Here is a 22,852-nt window from a genome sequence, read left to right as displayed (position 1 = left end):
AGCTATCCTCACAACCAATAGTGCTCCATGACCACAATGGTGGATGTGTGCTATACAAATGCCGGCCCTCAGCCCGGAGTAACATCATGCTTTCTCAAAAATGGGTTGTGGTTCTGAAGAAAAATTTTAAAAAAAACTTATATGGAGAGATATTTATACTTGAAACATCACAGTTGGCATACCTTAATAAAAAAGGATTCCCACTCACCCAGCAAGATCCCTGATTCTGCTGGTGCTACTTACTGGCAGGAGACTGCACTTCTGGTTATTTTATTTAATGCAAGGTGCAGAAGGGACAGGATGATGTAGTGGAAACAGGCACTGATGCATCAAAGCCACATGTGCTGGTTTGTTCCAGGAATACATACTGCAGAATTATGGTGACATTGTTGTACAATACCAGAATGCAAACATCTCCAGCAAGAATTTGAAGAAAGACCATCGAAAGGTCTGCGCTCATGCTAAAAAAGACCTTTGAGATCGTCAATCATCACAAAGAGATTAAGATGGGACATCGTTACTGGCATGACTTTCCCAAGTGATAAGGCCGAGTATGTTCGTCCTATTTGCATAGGAATGTATAATAGCCCAGTAGTTAAGGAAGCACTTCAATGAAAAACACCTTGACACAGGCAGCTTCTGAATACGACCATTGTGAGCAGTGGCACTGCTTTCAATCTCCTTTTACTGGAGCTGCTGGGACAGCACTCCAGTAGTGTCTAGGAGCATTGTACATGATGTAGTTGACTAACATGACCACTATTTCCCAATGTGTCCATTTACCCGCTTTCTTCCATACTCAACAGTTGCTGCAGACCCAGTAAACCCAGATGGCGTGGTCGTGGCAGAGTCCGACATCACCGCCTCGGCCGGCTCGCAGACTCTGCTGCAGTGCCAAAGCTACCGCATGGTGTGGACGCAGGACAGCTTGAAGGATCGTCAGCGGGTGGTGCACTGGGACCTCTACAGCATGGGCGGGGCCTACAAGGCGGAGCGGCTAGTGGACATGTACTCCGCGGGCGAGCAGCGGATCTACAGCCCCTACAACCAGGAGAGAATCTTCATGTCGGAAACAGCCTTCTCAGATGGAAACTTCTCTCTGATATTAAGAGGTGGCGATAAATACAGTAACTTTATGGCTTTGAGCGTGCTTGCACAACATGCAAAGATCTTTTTGATTCTGCTGCTTAGTGTGAGGAACGTGGGTTGCACTTGCTCTGTGGGACTATTCTATGTCTTTTCCTTCAGTATCCCTTCACAATTGGATTCCCTAGGTCTTTATATACATTTGATGATGTGAATTTATAAAACCTTATTCACCATTTCAAACTTAGTTATGGTGACCCCCCCCTTTGAGAAATAAATATTGTTTTAGGGCCCCGCAGATGCCAATTTGCTTATATTTTTAATTAAAAGCAGTCACCGTACTCGCTTTTTGAAGAGCCTCGCGCCTCTGTTGGAGATACTTCAGCCCCCCCTTGCGGGGGCAGCCCCACAGTTTGAAGACCACTGAGCTAGGCAATAGAATGACTTTGGATAGATCATAAATTGATGGGGTCCTACCTTACCATCCCTTTCCTTTTCCTCCGGCATTGGGACCCATTGAAATGTTATGAAGCAGCTAGCCCGCAGACCTAGATTACGCCTATGTGGACGAGTATGAGCTCATTAAACCTTCATTTATATTTTTACTAAAATTGTACAAAATGCAAAGTACCAGACTATGGCCTCATTACAAGTTCGGCGGTGCAGGAAAGAACTTGTCGTAAGTCCATTACTGCCACTTTTTGGTTGGTAATGGAATTATCGCTGTTTATACTGCACGCTGAACTACAAGCATGGCATGGAAGTTGAAGACTTTCCTCCAGCATCATGCTGGAGGTAAATCCGACACATTAAGGTGAAAAATCAGTGGAAATACCACTCGCAGTTGTTCCACCAAAATCCCCATAAAGCCCTATGGACTCCAAAAATGGGAATTAACACCTGCTACTAACAACTGTAATCTTGTAGTAAACCCACAGGACCAAGTAGCGGTTACAGTAAAAATGAACTTGGTGGTAATTCAGATGATTTTCTGACGAATTACCACCAAACTCATAATGAGCCTTTGCTCAAAAAGGGAGGGTGTAAGCCAAGTGTTATAGAGCAATTTGCACAAGAGGTCCCCATACCAATGTCAGGTTCTGAGTTAACTTGTTGTAAAGTTTAGAGCCCATTCCTGCCCAGCAACTGGTCGAATTATTTTGTTCGATTCTTTTTTTAAAGTTATTTTATACTGCCAAAATGTAGACTGTGGTATTGCATCAGGCAATATTGGTTGGGTGGCATGGGGAGGGACAGTATGGATGCACGGGTCTCTTCGTGCTTTCTGTGGTAAAAGATCAGGTTAAAATAATTCAAGCAAAAGAAATTCGACCAGTTACAATTGAGATAAAGGCAGAGAACATTGCACTAATGGAAACGCAGACCTAGGTAGAATGATCCATTTATCAAATATCCCTTGATCTCTGCAGAAAATGTAATTCAACTCTCTATTGGATAGGTAGCAACTGGGGACATTTAAGACTGTCCATATTACAGTCCTACTCCTTTAGGCCTAGTATAATTCTGTACACACTATTTTGGATCAGTTGGAGTTTCTGGATTGTTTTTTTATCGATACAGAGTACTGTTGAAGTTGTCTAATTTGGACAACACCATTTCTCTGACAGTGTCCACTTTCTGATGAACATCTAGGTAGAGTAGGACACTTCTGAACATCAGTTGTTGACAGTGGTGGTTTCTTGCCAGCACATTCATTTGTATTCTATAGGACAAGTTTAAGTTGAATATTATCCCTGAGTGTTACGCACTCTCTATCAAGATATGTGGCGACCCTAGGGAGATGGAGGTGCTTAAACTGCCTTGAAAGTGCCCCACATAACGTCTCTGTTCAATCCTTTAAAAACTCAGTGACACGTGAATATTCTCGGCCATTTCAGGGGAGTGGACAAACCGGTACAAACCCCTCGGCCCACCGCGGTACCAGGCTCTTCTCCCTCGCCACCTCCTCAACATTCAGTTTCTGCAGGCAGAATTTAGGTGCTGCCTGCCCATGAGGACGTAGAAATAGACTTGTCAAAATATCTTTAATATTTCTTGCACGGGTAGGCTAGAAACAGACACCCAATGTTTCGTTTTCCAGCACTGTTAGTACCGCTCATGCTAGCTATAGAAACATTTGTTGTTTAATGTCTAGTGCAGCAATTGCTGGAGCTTTGAGGGAGTGGGAGCTTCCTCCAGATTCTGGATTTCCTAGGCCTGGGCCCATGTGGCCTGAAGGGGAATCTGTCCCTGTCAGTGCCTAAGAGAGAAGTTGCCTATGCCATTGAATGGGGACCAGTAGAATCACTTGTTTGGCCAAGAAATCTTTTCTACATGCTTGTTGTTATACGACTGAAGGGTTTATTACTAAAAGCCTACATCCAGCACTGGCCCAACGTCTTGTTTTCTTTCCTTTAAGATGTTGCCTTGAGTGACCAAGGGTACTACCACTGCAGCCTGCACCACCACTACTGCCACTTGTATGAAACAGTGAAAGTCCAGCTCAACGTCACCAAGAATGGTAAGTCAGGGCTCCTGGTGGGGAGGGGAAGAGGCCTGCATCCTAGGCCTCCAGGGGGTGGGAGATGCATATTCGGTTATTTGCAGGAGCCCAACCCTCCTAGAATGATAGGAGATCGTTATTGTTGTGTGGATAGTCTTGAGTGATAGCAAATGATAGCAGTGTTTTGTCTCTGGGAGAAGACAATGCTAGAAGAAATATACTGAAGAGACAGATTACAAGGGACTTCATGAATTTGTAATGATGAGATTCCAGCCTGAGAGCAACCAAAAGTTCCATTTAGCTGTTCTAGTGACTAACGGACGTCGAGCACCAGAATTAAAATATTGTCCTGCCTTTGTCGCCATCAAACCTTGAGAGCTGGAATGAAGTGGTTGCTGCTGGTTAAAGCAGTATCCTCTGTGTTCAACATAGGTAGCACCTTCTTTGCAAATGGTAAGACAAAACATCATTCAAGCAAACCCTCAGTGACCTTAAGTCTGGCATGCCATTGATGTTCTCGACACAAGTTATAACATATCAACACGATGTCTTATACAAACAAAGAATAACTTGTACATTTCAATATCATGGTTTATATCACCTGACATTCCCTTGTGATATGGCAGGGGCCAGAACCAGAACATGATGGGAAAGGGGGCAGAGCTAAAACTCCCAGAGCGAATAGATTTAAAAATGGATGTATACGCCCTAAAATATGGGCTGAAGGGTAGGGATATAAGAAGGGTACGATTCTGCAAGGCAGTGAGTAGTCATCCAGATCTGAATGAGATGTCATTGAGCTGTTGTTCTGAGAGACAGGTGTGTTATTTCAACATGGGGCTATAACATATTGTGTGCCAGCATCTGCTCTTGGGAACATCTACACATACTCATTACCCGTCCCACGATGACCATTCCAAGATGGCCGAATCAATCTAAGCACCAGAGTGCGTTACTTGGCTGCCTTCCCCATGGCCTGTGATAGGCCAAGCCCAATACATCTGGACCAATCTGGGTCACCGGCAGGCGAATGCTGTCTCCCTTCCAGAGGCCCCTGTCTGAGCCTGTCCGGACCTGGTAGGGCTCGAGAGGGCCCCCACCTTGGTGCCCCTCCACAAACGATGCTGCAGCATCCTGTGCACGTCTTGCTCCTGCATGAACTTGGACCACTGCACCCCGGAGACCCCTTCTGCGCAAACGTGAGTGATGGCTGAACTGTCCTATTGCCTCCTCCAGTTATCTCCTTGAACCGTAATTGTGCCAATTCTATTCTGCATTTTCTCCATTTGACCACCTAATTTCCTCTCTGCACGCTGTGTTTGACAATTGGTAAATTCATTAAAGTTGTGATTCTTCCTTTTCCTTCTCACATCCATTGTTTACAATGCAATATACCTTTTTTTTAAATCAAATCTAGGTCGGCGTGCTTTCCAGCTTGCATCCATGTTGTGTGCTGTCTATCTTGCATCCATGTTGTGCACTGCATTGTGATTCTTTTTTTAAATAGAACCTAGGTGGGTGTGCTTTACATCTTGCATCCATTTTGAGTGCTTCACATCTTGCATCCATTTTGTGCACTGCATTGTGATCCTTTTTTTAAATTGAATCCTGCACCCCACCTATTGCTCTAAATTTATATTTGTGCCCTCCTTAACTACTAGGCCGCCTTTGAGTAAGGGCCAGGACTGTGCAATGCAGCCCCCCTTTCTTTTTCTTCTCTCATCTATCCTTTGCCAGTGAGATGGCACTCACCATCTCTCCTATCTTCTCTAACTGCTACACTATCACCTACCCTCCCTCTCTCTTGCAATCTGCACACATAAAAGACATCTTGGGTGCAAATCCTGGTCTTCCCACTGCAACTGCATATGTCAATGCATCTTCCAGAGAGATCTTCACCGGAATCCTCTTCTCTGCCCCCTCTCCAGACCTATGAACTTCTCATCTCATCTCAACTCTCTCCCCTTTCACATCCTCTCCCATTAATGGTGGCACCAAGTAGGAAGTCCTCTTGGCAGGCTTCTTCTCATCATGCTGCATCATATATGTCTACCACACTGGCACTATCCTGGTTCAGGGTCCCCAAGCCAACCTCCTTCTCTTTGACCAGAACTTGCCACCCCTCATTAACTTTCTTCCTTCTCCTGCCTCTCCCCGAACCACTCTCTCTGTTCCCCCCTCTGACTGGAGTACCACACACCTGTACTCCACCTCAGAAAACCTTCAAAGGCAGAGACCATCTCCCCCTGGTGACTCTAAATGCCCACTCAGCCAACAAACACTCTGCTGACATCTGGCTCCTTCTTGAAGAGACTGACCCTGACATTCTCGCTCTTACTGAGACATGGTTCAATGCCAGCTCAGTCACTGCTTTCGGCTCCTTTCTACCTGATGGCTTTAAGACAATTTCCAAGCCACAAACGCACCATGCTGGCGGTGGGGTTGCCTTAACCTTCCCTCAGTGGGTTCCTTCGTCCATCTTACCCACCCAGCTCTACTCTTCCTTTGATAGCCTGGTATGCAAGTTGGTCATCTCTCCCTCCTCCATCCTGACCATTGCTACCATTTACTGGCCTCCAGGTGCTATCTCTCTGTTCCTCTATGAATGGGCTGATTTCTGTTCTTCCTTACTTTCAACCTCCTCAAACATGCTCCTCTTGGGTCACTTTCACATCCAATTGGACTCCCCTGGCACAGCATCCACTCTTGTCATTGACCTCTGCACCTCTCTATCCCGCTCCATTCTCCTTTCTGGTCTAACACACTCTGCTGGACACACTCTGGGCGCACTCATCCACTCCATCCTCCTTCTCTCATCTCTTCTAGTTACCCCTCTCTCTTGGTCAGATCATTGTCTTCTCTCCTCCCACCTGGGTCCCTATGGCCCTCTGACCACAACTCCAAAAGCCCTACCAACCCCGTTCACGAACATCCGCCCAATTAAACAAGTGTCAGCTGCTGCCTTCATTTCCACTTTTATCCCCTTAACCCCCAACTCAGACTCTACCACCAATGATGATCTCAGAAACTTCCACCTGTCCATCACCAACACTCTTGACATTCTTGCCCAGTAATGAGTATCCGTCTGAAACCCGCCGTTAAGCGCAACACCTGGTATGACTCTAAACTTGCAGCCCTGAAGCGAAAGTTCAGACCGGCAGAACAGAAGTGGCAAACTTCAGGGTCACCCTCTGACAAACTGGCCTGCCGCCTTCTACAAAGACAATACAGACTCTGTATCCGTGCCAAGAAAAGGGCCCACATTCAGGCACAGGTATCTGGCGCATCCAACAATACTGCTAAACGCTTCAAAATATGTAGGGAACTAGCCAACCCTTCAGCAGTCTCCTCTTCCCCTATTCCTCCTTAGGTCCTCTGCAACGCACTGGCCACTCACTTTACCACCAGAACTCAGGACATCCTGAACTACTCACCCTCCCAACCATGCCTCAACCCATGCCTACCTTGTCCACTCACCCTCCTCCTCCATCCTCCTTCTCCTCCTTCACCCTTGTCACACCTGAAAAAGTCACCAGAGTAGTCAGCTCCATGAAGGTCTCTTCCAAACAAGTTTCCCCTTGCTCATCCAGAACCATCAAGGACAACATTGGCTCTCCTGCCCCTGCACGCACTGATCCCTGCAACCACTCCTTTGCTACTGGTTCTTTGCCCTCCTCTATCAAACTCTCCCTTCTGTGGCCCTTCCATAAAAAGAACATCAGCAGAATCTACCTGCCCAGCTAACTACCACCCTATCTCCATCACCCTTTCCTGGGGAAACTGCTGGAGTAGTTGGCCTTGCCACAACTCAACTCTCACACTGAACTGATCGTTGGTCTCAACAACAATTAATCTGGATCCCCTGCATCCGGAGGCATGGAAACTGGTCTTCGGAACACCCATGAAGAACTGCTTGCAACCCTGGATTCCAACTGCCTAGCTGTCCTCATCCTTCTTGAACTCTCATCTGCCTTTGACACAGTCAACAACTCAAACCTCACACAAAGGCTCCACAACACCCTTTGTATCTTGGAGCGTGCACTGGACTGGCTGACCTCCTTCCTAACTGACCACTCCTCCCAAGTCATCCTGGGCACCTTCTCCTCTCCTACTTCCTTCTCCTCCTGTGGTGTCCCGCAGGGTTCTATCCTCTCGCCTTGGCTCTTTGACATTGACCTTACTCAGTTGGCACTCCTCATCTACTCCTCCCCCAACTTCCAATGTTATGCAGATGACAGATAACTCTTCTTCAAACTTACTGCTGATCCTCTTGCACCTTTTATTATGCCTGACTGCCTATCTGCCATCCAGGCCTGGTGCAATCCCAATTATATTTGCCTCAATGCCAGCAAAACAGAGATCCTTCCCATTGGGACCTCTGCTTCCGACTTCTTCCCTTCACTCTGGCCTTCCTCCATGGGCTCTCCCCCGGCTCCTTCTTTTGAAGCCAGAAACCTTGGAGTCATCTTACTAAATATTCCCTCTCTTGCCCTCTGCGCTCCTCTGGCACCAACTTATTGTGTGTAAAGCATTTCGTTAAACAAAGGGCAGCTGGTAGATTGCTTTCCTCAGCTGGCTCCCTTCTTTGGAACAGCCTCCCCCTCCCTCTTCGTTTTGAGCAGGACTTTCTTAAATCCCGGAAGCTCCTCAAGACTTTCCTCTTTACCCCCTCCTTCCACCCTTCTATCCTCTGCTAATCTCATAGTTGCTTGTTTGGTGTCCAGGGCCCTTATGCATCCATGGACTCTGACCTCCTGCACCGAATCGCCGCCAGCTTCTGTCTATACTCAGCACTTGCCTCAGCACACCCTCCATCCTGGAGGCTTGCACTTACCATACATTGAACTTCACCTGTTGCTCACCCACGAGCACCCGAGCACTTACCCCAGTTCCCCTCCCTTCTGCACTTGCATGTTCTGCACACTCAGAAGGCATAGTAGGTTTGTCCTCCCCCTCGGTATTTAATATTGTGTATGTATTTTATGTATTTTAATGTTTCTCATTCCAATGTCCCCTTCCTGGGTGCTTTGAAACAGTATGTACTTGCTGTATAAGTGCCTAACAAGCAAACAATAAATAAATAAATAAATACATCTGATAGGTTTTCTAGAGGCTTTAATGGAGCAAAACCAAAAGTTGATAGCTGGAAGGTTTTGAATAACTGGCACAGCTCTGTGCAACACTCCAGACCATTGTTTTTCAGCCTGCCAAGCCATTACAGAAGGGGAAAGATCTAATCAAATCAGACCTGGCCCCACCCCAAAATGGGCAGTCCAGCAATTACAGAAAGGGGAAATACCATATTCAAATCAGGCTCGGTCCCACCCCAAAAGGGGCAGTCCAGCCCGAGCTGCTAGGTCACATCCCTTCTGCATGAGACCACATTAATGAGGACAAGCGCGGGTCCCTATAAGTGGGACGTGTATGCGCAGACTTGGGTCCCGAGCCTGCTAGGCCTAGAGATCAAATCTAGCACTGACAACGCCCTATGAGGCAGAAACATGTCTGGGGATGCTTGTGGTCTTGTGCAGAAGGGATGTGACCCAGCAGTTCGGGCTGCACTGTCCCTTTGGGGCGGGTCCAACCCTGATTTGCATACAGTCTTTCCCGTTTCTGTAATGGCTTGTGAGGTGAAGAACAATGGTCTCGAGGGTTGCCCAGAGTGATGCCAGAGGTTCAGAATAATTCTAAACCTTCCAGCCATCACCTCTTTTATGTGCTTGAGATATTAATAGAGCCAGTTGAGACTGAGAAATACTGTGAAATCTCTTGATCTTGATAGATCCCAGGAAACTGAGAAAATAACTAACCCAAGAGAAGTAATTAAGCTGAAAATACTTGGAGTTAAAGAAAACTGAAAATTGGCAGAGAGCTGGACGTAGAGACGTCTGGTGCTGGAATTGTCTCTTGGATACACTACCAATAAAGAGCACTGACAAAATGTAGCATTACTTTGGCCAAACTATTTATGGCACATGGTAAATTCCATGTAGGGAAGAATTCACTCAGAACATGCAGTTGGTGATAGTAAGCTCACACAAAATGGAGTTTTTTTTAGGAGATAATAGTTAAGCAGAGGAAGCCTCAAATGAAAGCTCCATATTGAGATTCTCCCCCAGGATATCAGCCACTGAAGTAACCCTGGTGGATATGTAAATGCTCTACCATGTCCCTTTAAGGCAATGGCACACCAGTCTAGCTGCACCTCTTAAGGAGCTGAGTGTCATCGAAATGCTTCATAAATTTCCTATATTCGAGACTGCGGGCAAGTTTGGATGCTTTTAAGTCCCTCTTTATCTCGTCAGAGTCTTGCATAGTCTTCCAATGAGTAGGTCTAGGAATATCAGTGTCCTTACACACCCCAATATGGAGGGGATTTTCCAGAAGCACTGAGCTAGAATAGATGTAAAATCCATATGGGACTCTGGTGAACACTACTAAGAAACAGTTACCATACATTTATAAAACACAAGCATCAAAGGCATCAGAATAACCAAGCATCCTTTGGCGCTAAAGAAAATCACTTTATTCTCTTCATTAGATTCTTTTGTCAAAGGGGATATGTTTGGTTTTATACCTACTAAGAAGTTATCAAGATTAAACCTATAGCTGCGGAAGGGATTCAGCTGCAGCGCTAACCACATTCATCAGTAAGCAAAACCTTTTTCAGAGATCAACCAAGCGTGGAAACTTCAAATCAACATGAATATCAATTTCTGCATTGAAACAACATTATCAAGATCAAACATTAACTGCCAATGAAATTGTTTCAAAATATTTTTTTATCATGTTCATAAATTTGCTTCCAATATGGTTACAATATTGTTTTACAAGCTTGTATTAGCATTAGAACTGGTTGCCTGCGTTTTTCTTTTTTATATCAGTTATCCTTGCCCAGCGACTTTTATTCCCTTGTGTGTCTTATGTCGCTCCTTTAAGGGTAGACGGAGACTAAAACCAACTCCGATATACGCAGTTAGGATTAAACCTCTTAAATGAAGCGCCAACTATTTTATAGGTTCACTGTTTATTTTTAGTTTTTTGCACACATCAGTGTCCACCACCATTTTCTGGTGCCCTTCCGATAACACTTTGTTCGGCAATGTGCCTTTTTCAAATCTGGGCAATATAACATATATCTCATCCCTGTTTGGTATCTCTCTAATTGCTCGCTTCACGTCTCTGGGAAAATCCAACCTCTTTAGTGAATGCAGCGCTTCAACATGTCCATTCGCGTCGGCTCTCATCTCATAACATTAGACATTTTTTAACTAGTCCAAATATATGACGTTTGGTCACGATTGGAAGCTAATTTTTGAACATTATACAAATATTTTGAGACAATTTGATTGCAAGTTAATCTTTGAACTTGTCAATTATATCGTTTCAAAGCATAAGTTGATATTCATGTTGTTTGGTTGATCTCTAAAAAAAGGTTTTGCTTATTGATTCATCGTTGAGCTCTTTGCACTTAAGAGTACATACATATACAAGTAACAGTGCAGTATTAGACACACCTGTGCACTATTTGCTACACATTTATAATTAAATGTACACTAGACATATAAGTCACATCCTAAGCAGCGGGAACATTGTGCCAAGGATAAATGGATCACTTGCATTTGAGGGGTTAACGTATTCCAATGATTTCTATTGGACATCATCTAATTCCAATCAAGGATGGAGGTCGCCAGGAGTGGAGCGACCAGGCTCGGCCCTGTTGATATATGCTGCACAACTGTGTCTACACGTGTGAGACATTTCAAATTGAAGATATGTTTGGATCTAGGGGGCAGGGGTGGAGATTGAAAAGAAGATGAAAAAAGAGGTTGGTTTGGGGCCAACCTTAGAGAAATTACAGGGAGAATCAGCTTTGCCCCTACATAGCACACTCTCCATCACCCTCAAAGCTGCTCTTAGAACATACTGGAGCAAGAAGAAGGAAGATGGAACCTCCCCTTATACCTAGTGAATATTGTCCATGAACACAGGCATAGTCAAGATCACCATAAACATGCAATGGAGCCGTTGGGATTAGCACAGTCACATCTCCATCAACCATGTGGTGTATCAGACACTGGGAAATGAATGTGTGATGAGTGTCTGAAGGCAGAGAGAGCACACAATCAAAGTATGACTTTGAGCACACGTGGGGACCCCACCCAATAATTCAAGTTACTGCACCATCAGATCCAATCATTTCATACCTTGCTGGACTACATGGTGGCTCTAAGAAAGGAAGTGGGACTTTTTTAATTCTGCTAGGGCGCTGTTGGGTTTGCCTAAGAGTCCATTTTGATCTTCAGAAAAGTTTCCATCGGAAAGAAGAGCAAAGATGCAATATATCTTTGAAATGGCAGACTTGTCTGTTGATTGAGTTGTATTGTACACATCTAACAACATAGACTTAACATTCTGCAGCACCGCTTAACAGGGAGAGAGTTACTGGTATCGGCAACCGGGGGACCTGACTCTATAAACTCTTCTCAAGTTAGAGTGACTTGCTTTTTCCATGAGAATTCGATTTCGCTAAAAAAAATGAGGAACATTTTCTTGCCACTGAAAACTTCTTTTACTTCAGTGCACTGTATCCTCACATTAACAGGTCTTCTGCTTCCCGTAAGTGCTCATCCTGAACCTTCATACGATGCATTGTGCCGCGTGAGCAGTGGGACGTCACTGGCATAAAGCAGATGTCACTGTGCATGTGGTCCTGCTAGGCACTCGGTGTCTTCAGGATAGCTTGGGGAGGGTCTAACCCCTCTGATGCATCCTCCGCCCCTCCTCTGGATACGGCAGGCGGCTCTTAGCATGTGCTTATTTCTTTGGACCCCCCCAGATGAAACGCTGCAGCTCTTGGTTCTTGCCTTGTAATTATCCTACCCGTAGACGAGACGAGCATTTCCTGCAAGCAAGCTTGCTCAGATACGGGAAATGGGCGATAGACTAGTCAACTTTACAGAATGAAAACACTCAACCAGCCCACAATTGTATTGGGTGCAATTTCCAGACGTGTATTTACTTGAGATTCTGAACTGATCCAGGGCACATCCATTTTTAGCATTATATCGCCTCCATATAGAGGAGCCTCCAAGCGTTGTGTTATAAAATGGATGCAATTTACAAACATTAGGGATTTAAAGAGAGCATATATGGAGGGTGAGTGGAAAAGGAAGCTTGGTGCAACTTGTGAAGCTACTGAACACGACTCACATCTGATCCTGCGTTTGGAAAGGTCTGCGCCCAAGACGCATGAAGCCTTGGGTGCAAATCGGGGATGTGCGCAAAGAGCATTTCAGATTTGCACTGCACGTGGTACAAAATTCAGCCCCCATGTTCACAAATTGCACCCAAGCAAGGTGGTCGGGAGTTCTACCATTGCAGTAAGGCACATCCCAGTCCTCCCTGCAGGTATACGTATTGGGGTGCATCCAATGCTTTCATACGCTCTTGCTGCCCTTGTGAGCAGGTTCCCCATTCCTTCCATCATGTGCAAAATAGGGCCTTGCAGACCGTGGACTTTAAAGGACCTTGCCCTGCGGTGCTCTTGAGCGAATATGAACCCCTTCTTCAGGTGTAAAAATGAAATGAATAGCAAAAAGGCCCATGAAGTTCATGTGAGTCAGCTCAAGGGCACCAACAATAAACACAAGGGTCAAAAAGGAACACATTGAGCATTGCGCATTCCCCTGCGCCTGGTCCAACGAAGCACTGGGGATTGCCTGCAGAGGGCGTGTGCCTGTGGAAGCACTGCCCTTTGAGTGAATGTGATATAAATTCATATGAGGTACATGCCCACTTAAACCTACCCATTATGAGTAATTGCTCAAGGCCGAAATGTGCACCTTTGCAAGCACGCAGCATAAGTTATGAACACCCAGAAGCCTTTGTGAATTGGCTTTGCACAATGCCATCTTGTTTCAACCTTTGAATGAGCTGAAAATGGAAGCTGAACATTTGGTTTGTAAACAGGGTCGTCATTTCTCCAAAATGCCTGGGGAAGTGGAAGTGTCATTACACGACCCTTGACCTCTGATGACATCACAGGAAGTGATGGCATTTGACCCCACCCTGAGTTGACATCACGGCAAGCGATGCAGCACGACCTTTCACCCCTTGACGAAACAGGAAGTGGCATCACAAAGCATTGTTCCTAAGTACACTATGAAAAATATGGTTACAATATCACTGTAATGTTATATACATTTCATACAAGAATGGATCATCATACGTATTGTTCTTATCAGTGTGTATAGGCCCATATTACGAAATTACTGTGAATGCAAGCAGACGTCCAAGGCCAAATGATAATGATGTGTTATTATATAGCACTTACTCTTAAGCGCTTTATATGGAACAAATATACATACAATATCACCCAACCTGTGTTGGTACTCATTTATCAACCTGAAAGGCTGAGTTGGCTTTGCCGGGATTCAACCAGCAGATCACACACACATCACAGCAGTGAGCGCTCAACCCATTGAGCTATTTTACCGGCTATAGCTATCTTACCGGCTATAGTAAAATGAGCAATAACATGTCTGAATGTTCTAAAAGTTTGAAAGCAAATTACACTCTAGTGGATACCATTAAACTGGTAACTGAGATTTAACAGCAGGCCAGTTCATCTGCAGGTCTGGTGCAAAGTTGGCCACATGTCAAGCCTGTGTGGATCTACTTTTCAGGCTTAAGAGGTTGGCAAAATACATACCGTCGGGAGGGTTCATAACTGTATTAAAGAATTTAGAGTAGCGCAGGGAAAGCAGCACACTCACGCGGCATTCCTTACTTTGGGCACTCGTTAACCTCATACATGCAAAAAAACATCCTGAACAGCATGCCAGGGAGATAGGAGAGATAGGGCCTCATTACGACTCTGGCGGAATGGGTTTAACGGCGCCGGTAAAGGTGCCGGTGGTTAAACCCATTCCGCCCTATTACGAGGTTCCCTCACGGGACCTGGTTTGGACGTCTGGTCAGACCAGACGTCCTTTGCGGGTCCCGCAAGGGGACCAGCATGCTAACAACGGGCCCATTAATAACGGGCCCGTTGTTAGCATCATCCCCATTCCCATTGAGCCCTATGGGGGCTCGAATGGGAATGGGGATGGTCCAGGTCTGGGTTCCCTGAATGGGGATATACCGGGCCCTCCTAGGTCGGAATGGCCCGGTAATTCCCCATTCAGGGAACCCGGACCCGAGTTTGGAGGCAGCCATGCCCTAAGGGCATGGCTGCCTCCAAACTCGTAATGATAATGATGTGTTATTTATATAGCGCCTTAATCCAAAGCGCTTTACAGAGCACATATTTACATACAATATCACCCAACCGAAATTGGTACTCATTTATCGACCTTGGAAGGATGAAAGGCTGAGTTGGCCTTGCCGGGATTTGAACCTGCGACCTGTAGATCACGCTCAGATCACAGCAGCGAGCGCTCAACCCACTGAGCTATCTTACCGGCTATGTAATGAGGCCCATAGACACATTACAACAAAGCATTAATTGAGGCACAATGAAAACAAGGGCCACTTCATATGCTATGGTCAAACATGTCAACACTGTACACTAGGTTTTAGGGGAAGGATTTTGTACAGTGACTGAGGACACCAAGATGGGATCTTGTGATGATCGTAACAGAGAAAAAGCATTAAAAAAATACTGTGAGCCTCAGTACGACCCTGGAGCTCCCATAATGAAGGGGGCCGGTACGGGACAGGCCCCCTTCATTACGGGAGCGCCGATTACAAGCTTCCCATCGCGGGACCCGGATCGGACGCCTGGTAAAACCAGGTGTGCTTTCCGGGTCCCGTGAGGGGAAGAAGGAGGTAACAACGGGCCAGTTGTAATCTGCCCGTTGTTACCTCCATCCCCATTCCCATTGAGCCCTATGGGGGCTCAAATGGGAATGGGGAATGGTTCCTGCAAGGAGGAATTACCGGGTCCTCCAATGTTGGAATGACCCGGTTATTCCTCATTGCAGGAACACGGTAAGTGAGGCCGGTTTGGTGGCAGCCATGGAGCTAATAGCTCCATGGCTACCGCCAAACTCGTAATGAACTGCAACTTGTGAAAAGCTAAATACATATTCCGAAATTGATGCTTATTCTACTCTAAATCCTTTTTGGACGTTATTGTCTGCATTGTGAATTCGAGGTGTTTAAGAACAGGCTAAATCAGTGTCTCACCTCTTCAAGTGTGCCAGAAATAAACCTTTAATGAGTCTAGCAATTATTGTATAGAATTCCAGAAAGACACATGAATGGGCCTCATTACAACACCGGCGCTAAACCATGGCGCTATTAGCACCATGGTTGGTGCTGGTGTTGTAACGGGTCCGCCATGGTTCAATGGGGAATTACCACCCCATTCCAAGGTTGGCGGGGCGGTAATTGCCCATTGAACCATGGCCCTTCCCCATTCCCATTTTCGCCCCATAGGGCTCAATGGGACTGGGGAAGGCGCTAAGTACGGTACCCAAATTGCGGTACCGTACTTAGCACCAAGGTCCCTTTACGGTTCCCTACTTTAACGGCTGGTGAAGGCCGTGTTAAAGATGAGGCACACCTAGCCCACCTAGAAACGGCTGAAACACCTGGTGTAGACGCACTACTCCCCCCAAAACTACAGCACATTAATGCTGTTTACGCAAGAAAAATTATTGTGTGTACCCACCATTGTTCTATGTGTTTTCCACAAATGTTGACTTGAATATGTACACTGTAATATGTGAATTTCTTGGCAAATCCTGATAGGAGTCGGGTTTGTTGCACACACACAATTTGGAGATTGTCCCAAAAAATGTTTTTTTGGCACTGTGTGTTGTAAATATCTTTCTGTTTTTTTGTCTGATTGTTCTGTTTTAGCAAACCATTTTGATGTCTTAATTTCTCTAAATGTTGGATTTATGTCTTTTTGCACACAACTCTAATATAAAAAAATGAGATTTATCTCTACAACATACTATTGAAGAGTGATTCCTTCCTTAGCAATGCAGAGTTTGATAATACATGTGGAGGTGTTGTTCTGAGCCTAGCATCCTTGGACCTATTCATTTGTATCTTTTGTTTTCCTAGTTAACCCTCCTGGGTAGAATAGGTTCCACACCAGAAGCCCTATTTTTTGATTCTTTCCCTGAAAAGAGCCTAAAATTCAGCAGTTGGAAAAGGGATTCTGATTTTGAGAATTTGGCACAGTAAGTGTTTAGATAAAAAATAACAAACATTATATTCATTTTATGTGTCTCTTCTCTGCAGAGAGAAGAGCAAAGATCTACTGGGATGGAGAGAAAGTCGTCATAGTGGCTTTCGTGGGCACAACCGTGGCGCTGCCCTGTGAAAACCGAGACCACCTCTGGACAGAGAGGTACCGGGAGGAGGACCAGCAGGTGGTGCACTGGGACCGCCAGCCTCCTGGCGTGCCCCATGACCGTGCCGACCGCCTCATTGACCTCTACGCCTCAGGTGAGCGTCGGTCGTATGGCCCGCTCTTCATCAGGAGGAGGATGGACATCCGGGACTCGGCCTTCACCGAGGGGGACTTCTCGCTAACGATATCTGAGCTGGGGCATGGCGACGAGGGGACGTATTCCTGCCACCTCCATCACCACTACTGCGGGCTGCATGAGCGGAGAATCTTTCGACTGTCTGTGGTGGAGCCAGTGAAGGAGAAGGAATCGTTGAACAAAACGGACCAGCCCATCGCTCCTGCTATAGGTACAAACCACTTCACAAACATGGGGGGATCTCGTAGGGAGGGAATATATAAGGCAGCAGATGATGCATGACCTGGAAACTCCCATATGGACATTGCTGCATCACAGGTTAGACATGCCAACATTGCCATTCCAGTCAACAGATAGTAGTCCAGTCCAGGATTTTCTTTGCATTGTAGTGCGAGATTAGCCATTATAAACCCATGACTATACATGCTAGAATGCAAAGGACTGGGCTAGCATCTCCCCGAATGGAATGGGACATGATGGCATGAATTGTTTACATACATCAATGCGTGGCCTCCAGAGAATTTGCAAATGATACATAAGAGCATTTTTAGATTCTGGATAACACCATATACTACGTACGTTATAATATAAAGCTTTTATACTGTGCCCATCACCACCCTATTGGTGCTATGATGCAGCGGCTTGCCCAGATAGAGGCGGATTCTGTCTCCATCAGGGTAACCAGATCGCGTTCTGTAGGACAAAGCAAGATGACAATGAGATAAGAGGATGCCTGCACAGAGAGTAGGACACAACCAAACACACAACGATTTAGAATGGTCCAAGGAGATTGGGGGAGAGGTGTCTGATTGCAGCAGTGGGGGTGCATGTGTAATTCTTGGCAGTGGGTCAAACGGAGTGCTGATCATGAATAGAGGGGCTAAACCCACCTGTAATGCAGAGCATTTTCCATGAAAGCCTTTTCTAGTGCATTGACGCATGGTACTAGAATTAGTCAGTGCACGGTTGTGTGATGGCCTCGAGATGTGCTCAAGCTCGCCCTTGAAGTGCGCAGGCTTCTACATCATATGAAGGTTTTGAACAATCCATCACCCCAATCAATAAGGGGTTAATCTGAGAGTGCCCATGTGACTGATGGACGAGCTGGAAGAAAGAGATGTCTGTGTACAGCTGAATGTGGGGAACACGGAAGGGAAAGAGGGAAGGTAACAAAGAGTCATGCCAGAACTTCCAGCAGCCATGCCTGCTTAGCAACCTGGTGGGAGGGTCATTGCGATCTTGTGATCACTATAAAACAGGAGTGAAGTCCTAAAAAGTAAAGTGGGGGGACTCATCAACAAACACAATGGGATGTGATGTCGCCAGAAATTAGCATATCAAGGTAAAATATTCACATTTCATTAAATTGGCCCTGTATAACCATCCAAATTGCACAGGACCAATGGCATTTGCCTTTCAAAAAATTAACACACACACAAAACCAAGAGAGGATATTTTCTTCTAATAGTATTTTTGAAAATGTTAAAAGGTGTGCAGGTTTTAAACTCCAAGAACCAATACAGATGTTTTGCCTGGAACTTGCAGTACCGAAATGGGACATTTCACCTTCAGTTGTTCAGTTTTCATCATGGTTTATAGTGCAGTGATAAAGTGACCGGCCTGCAAATCTGATGACTGCTGTTTGATCCCCGAGGTCGACTTTAATTCGTAAATTGAAAGAGGACATTCAGTGTTTCTCATTTTAGCTGGGGGGACTGAGTCCTCCCTCTGAAAAAAGTGGGTGGACTCCGTCCACCCGCGTGGTCGTGTACCCTCGATTTAACCCCTGGAAACAAGTCTTGATTCTACTCAGATAGGTGTAAGAGCGACAGTAAGCTGGACACTAGCACAACCTTCACGATTTTGATGTGTTACTACTGTATGCGTTTAGACGACATAGCATATTAAGATGTTAATGCACACCCTGTGCCCTCTGAAAGTCATCCAAAGGATTAGGGTAATTTACTCTCCTCTTTCGCTTACTCTACTGATAACATATTGCAGAGAGGCTGCATTTCCTGGTCTTTTTTATTAAGGATCTCCTGTGCTTGCCAGAACATTTCAAAAGTGGATAAGTGACCACATTGCAGAGATTTGAGAGCTGCAATAACGCTTATACAGGAATTGACAACAGTTTCTGCTTTTGTGCACGCATGGGAAAGGCACTTGCCAAGCAATGCCGTAGTGGTATTAACCTGCTATTGATGATAGCAGGTGCACAATGGTGGAGTACATGGGCATCTAGTAGCAGTGCCTGGCCAGTGCCTAATGCTTTGAATAAAAAAACCACTGGCAGGAACTTAGGGTGGCAAGTTTGATGGTAAGGCGTGATTAAAGGGAGATCAAAGAGTTCCCACAAAGAGGTGTTTTGGGCAGGGAGGGTCAAACACTGGGTGGGAATGGCTATAGGGATTAGTATGGCCCTAGGTGGTCTGTCGGTGGCCAGATACCCAAGCAACACCTATCAGCAATGTGTCCCTCCTCATATGCCATTTTACCTATCTGTTCTCCAATGCAACAGTTGTGGCTTATACTAAAGCGCCACCCAATAAACCAAACTGAAAAGGAAAGCACACTATTTTGTTGAGGAACCTCATATGAAAATGTTCACTATCATGATGCAGAGGAAGCAAAAGACAAGCAACCAACAGTCCATCGGATAACATAGGATGCAAACATGGAAGAGGACTGCACACTAGACGCATAGTAACAGCGGAAGTTACTTGTGGTATTCATTGCATTTTACGCGTCCCCCCTGCAGATATTTTTCACTCAATTTGCCCAAGAATAGAGACACAAAGGAGACACGTTAGAGGTTTGGTGTTAACGATAAAAAGGGTAGCATTTAAAATGCCGCCTGTTTTTAGCATACATCCTCAAATCGTACTGGGGCAATCTCTGGTATTTGCACATACTGTCATTTGAAAAGAGCACAATGGGTAAATACCTTATTATTCTGAGTTGAAATGCTGCATAAAAGTCAGTGTTATTACCTCATATTTTTACCTCCTTCTAAAAGTTCTAAAACATATTTTTTAGCCAGCAAAACGTTGGAGCGGGACAAAAAAACCAAACGTCCTGCAAGTCAAGAGATGCACGTGCAAAGCTACTTCACCTTAGTGAGCACACTTTGCACGCCTTCTCAATATGTGTGCCTTGTTTTGTGCATGGTGAGGCCCCTCTTGAACCTGTTGCGTACAGTTGCACACATCCAAAAGAGGCAGGCGGCCTTTCCATGCCTCGTGATGCGCATCCCGTAGCCACAACCGGATGATAATGACCGGAAATGGAAGCCTTCTGTTGCGCCTGTTTGCAAAATGCGCAGAAAAGGCGCAGCGTGCGCAAAGATCATTAATGACCCTTTCATTCGTGTGCCCTTCACGGAACCGCGGGGGTATGAGCCACTGCTGCCCCACTTTTATTTCAACCCATTTCATAAGGAATTGAAATGATTTAATTTACAAAAAAACCCAAAAAATAGGGCTTGTTATGTTACATGACATTTATACCGCACATTATCACCACCGTAGTGGTCCCCTGGCGCTCTGGCGGATCTGAGCAAGTAAGAGGGTGGGATGGGTTAGTCAGGTTGAGCGGGAAAAGAGCAAGAGAGCTCTGATGTTCTATTGGCAGCCTCAGTTTGGTTAACACCGTTCGCAGTGCTTGTGTGTGCAGTTCGTTTGGCAGCCGTCGTGTGTTGTTATGCGAGACTATGGGCCTCATTACACGGATGGCGGTAAGTGATTACCGGCACCGGTAAGGGCACCGGTGCCGGTAATCCCTTACCGCCCTATTACGAGGTCCCTTTGCTGGTCCCTACCTTAACGGCTGGTTTTACCAGCCATTAAGGACGGGACCCGCAAAGGGACCTTGGAGGCAATTACGGTACCGCAATTTGCGGTAGTGTAATTGCCGCCTTCTCCATTCCCATTGGGCCCTATGGGGGCTCAAATGGGAATAGGGAAGGGCCAATGGTGAATGGGGAATTACCGCCCCGCCAACCTTGGGATGGGGCGGTAATTCCGCCATTCACCATGGCGGGATCAGTAAATTACCGGCGGCAACCATGGTGCTGATAGCGCCATGGTTACCGCCTTCGTGTAATGAGGCCCTATGTGTGTTATATTTTGTTGTTGCGATGTAGTGAAGTGCGTGCGGTTTGTAGTGCTTTGGAGGTGTGGTTGTGTTAGTGCAGAAGAGTTGTATGCAGTGGTAAAAATAAGCACTGTGGGACTGATTTACAAAACATTTTTCAATGCGATTTTCCCATTTTGTACAATAGGCCCTGTATATCATCTGTACGTGACAATATTGCTAGCGGTATTTCAACTGTGGTGCTTGCCCCCATCTGTTTTACTGCCTTAGACGTGATAAACGTATTATGCACCATCCACCCTAGAATTACCACATTCAGTATCTCTACCCCCAAAGGTAGGTTATCTAAAAAATATAATAATCCCCCTTATCCCTTAATTAACCACAACATATTATAAGGGCCTGATTCATGGAATCTTTTGACGCAGTTGACTTTGCCATGGTGCAAAGTCAGTGCAAAGTCACTTTGCACTGCAAAAACACACTTTGTAGTGCTCTGTTAATCAAGGTGTTTGTTGGCAGGCAAGGTCACTTTGCACCAAGCAAAAGAATCCATGAATAAAGCCCTAATTATGTGCACGCATTTTATGCTCCGATGCATGCCTGTTTTGAGGTGCCAAGCTGGCTGCATTAATGATTTGCATAGAGACCTCTCAAACCCCTGCCAAGCAGCCAGAGCTCACCTCACAGCTGCCCATCTTTAGGTATCGGAAGACACCCAGAATTAGATTATTTTCTAAATCCATATTTCTGCTCTGACACGCCTGAAAGTCCATTAGATCCAGTACCTTCCATTTGTCTATTTCGACCCATAAATGTCTCCTCGTTTATCTGTTTCATGTCTGGAGGGGGGTGGCAGAGTTGGTGGTCAGAGGGAGCAGTGCGTGCCACTGCGGATTAACATAACCAGTGCCTGCCGCACGGGGAATGTTTAATCAGCGAAATTGATGGGTTTTGCCGAAGGACACAAGTCTACCTGCCACTTAACATATTACAGGATGGTTAAGCAAGGAGACAGAACTAACAAGCAGCACTTATTCGCAGACTCTGCTAAATGCTGTGCGACTTCGCGGGGGTGGGGCGGTGCTGGGAACGCTGCAAGGCCGCGCGCATGATGTGGCTTGCGCCTCCCACGGCGAGAGGGACTGAGAAGCAGATGCCTGTAGGGCAGGAAGTGGGGCACGTTCAGAATGCACTGGGTAAAACCCGGCAGATTGTTTCCCTGGTGCAATTGTGGTCTGGGATGGAAAGCAAGAATTAGAAGCCTTGTTGCACAAATTCCACTGGGTGTCGCTAGGGGGAGCTCAGGGCTATAGCCCCGGATCGAAGCTATAACCAAAAGGCTATTTATTTGATTTATTTATTTATTGTTTGCTTGTAAGGTGCTTATACAGGAAGTTAATACTGTTTCAAAGTGCCCAGAGGGCACCAGGGAGGGGACAACGGGATGTAAAAACGATCAAGATACATACAAATATTAATACAGTGGGTGGGGGAGACAAACCTACTATGCCTTGCCAGTGTTCAGAACGTGCAAGTGCACAAAGGAGGGGGAATGGGATAGGTGCTGTGGTGCTCATGGGTGAGCAACAAATGAAGTGCAATGTAAGGTAAGTGCGAGCCTCCAGGGTGGAGGTTGAGCCGAGGCAAGTGCTGAGGA

At 45.8% G+C, this 22,852-nt stretch overlaps 1 protein-coding gene across 2 annotated transcripts in view; it reads left to right on the top strand.

Moving 5' to 3' along the window:
- Positions 1 to 22,852, top strand: part of MXRA8 (matrix remodeling associated 8) — a 144,125-nt gene that overhangs the window by 53,013 nt on the left and 68,260 nt on the right. For both annotated transcript variants that reach the window (XM_069610113.1, XM_069610112.1), the window contains 3 exons: positions 807 to 1,112; positions 3,506 to 3,607; positions 16,850 to 17,308. In XM_069610113.1, coding sequence (XP_069466214.1) covers positions 807 to 1,112; positions 3,506 to 3,607; positions 16,850 to 17,308 — 867 coding nt within the window. The remainder of the gene's footprint in view (positions 1 to 806; positions 1,113 to 3,505; positions 3,608 to 16,849; positions 17,309 to 22,852) is intronic.

The sequence above is a fragment of the Ambystoma mexicanum genome, chromosome 8, assembly GCF_040938575.1.
Source record: "Ambystoma mexicanum isolate Mex_15411 chromosome 8, UKY_AmexF1_1, whole genome shotgun sequence".
NCBI classification, from domain to species: domain Eukaryota; kingdom Metazoa; phylum Chordata; class Amphibia; order Caudata; family Ambystomatidae; genus Ambystoma; species Ambystoma mexicanum.
Note: the sequence above shows the minus strand (reverse complement) of the source record. Positions and strands in the feature narration are given on the sequence as shown.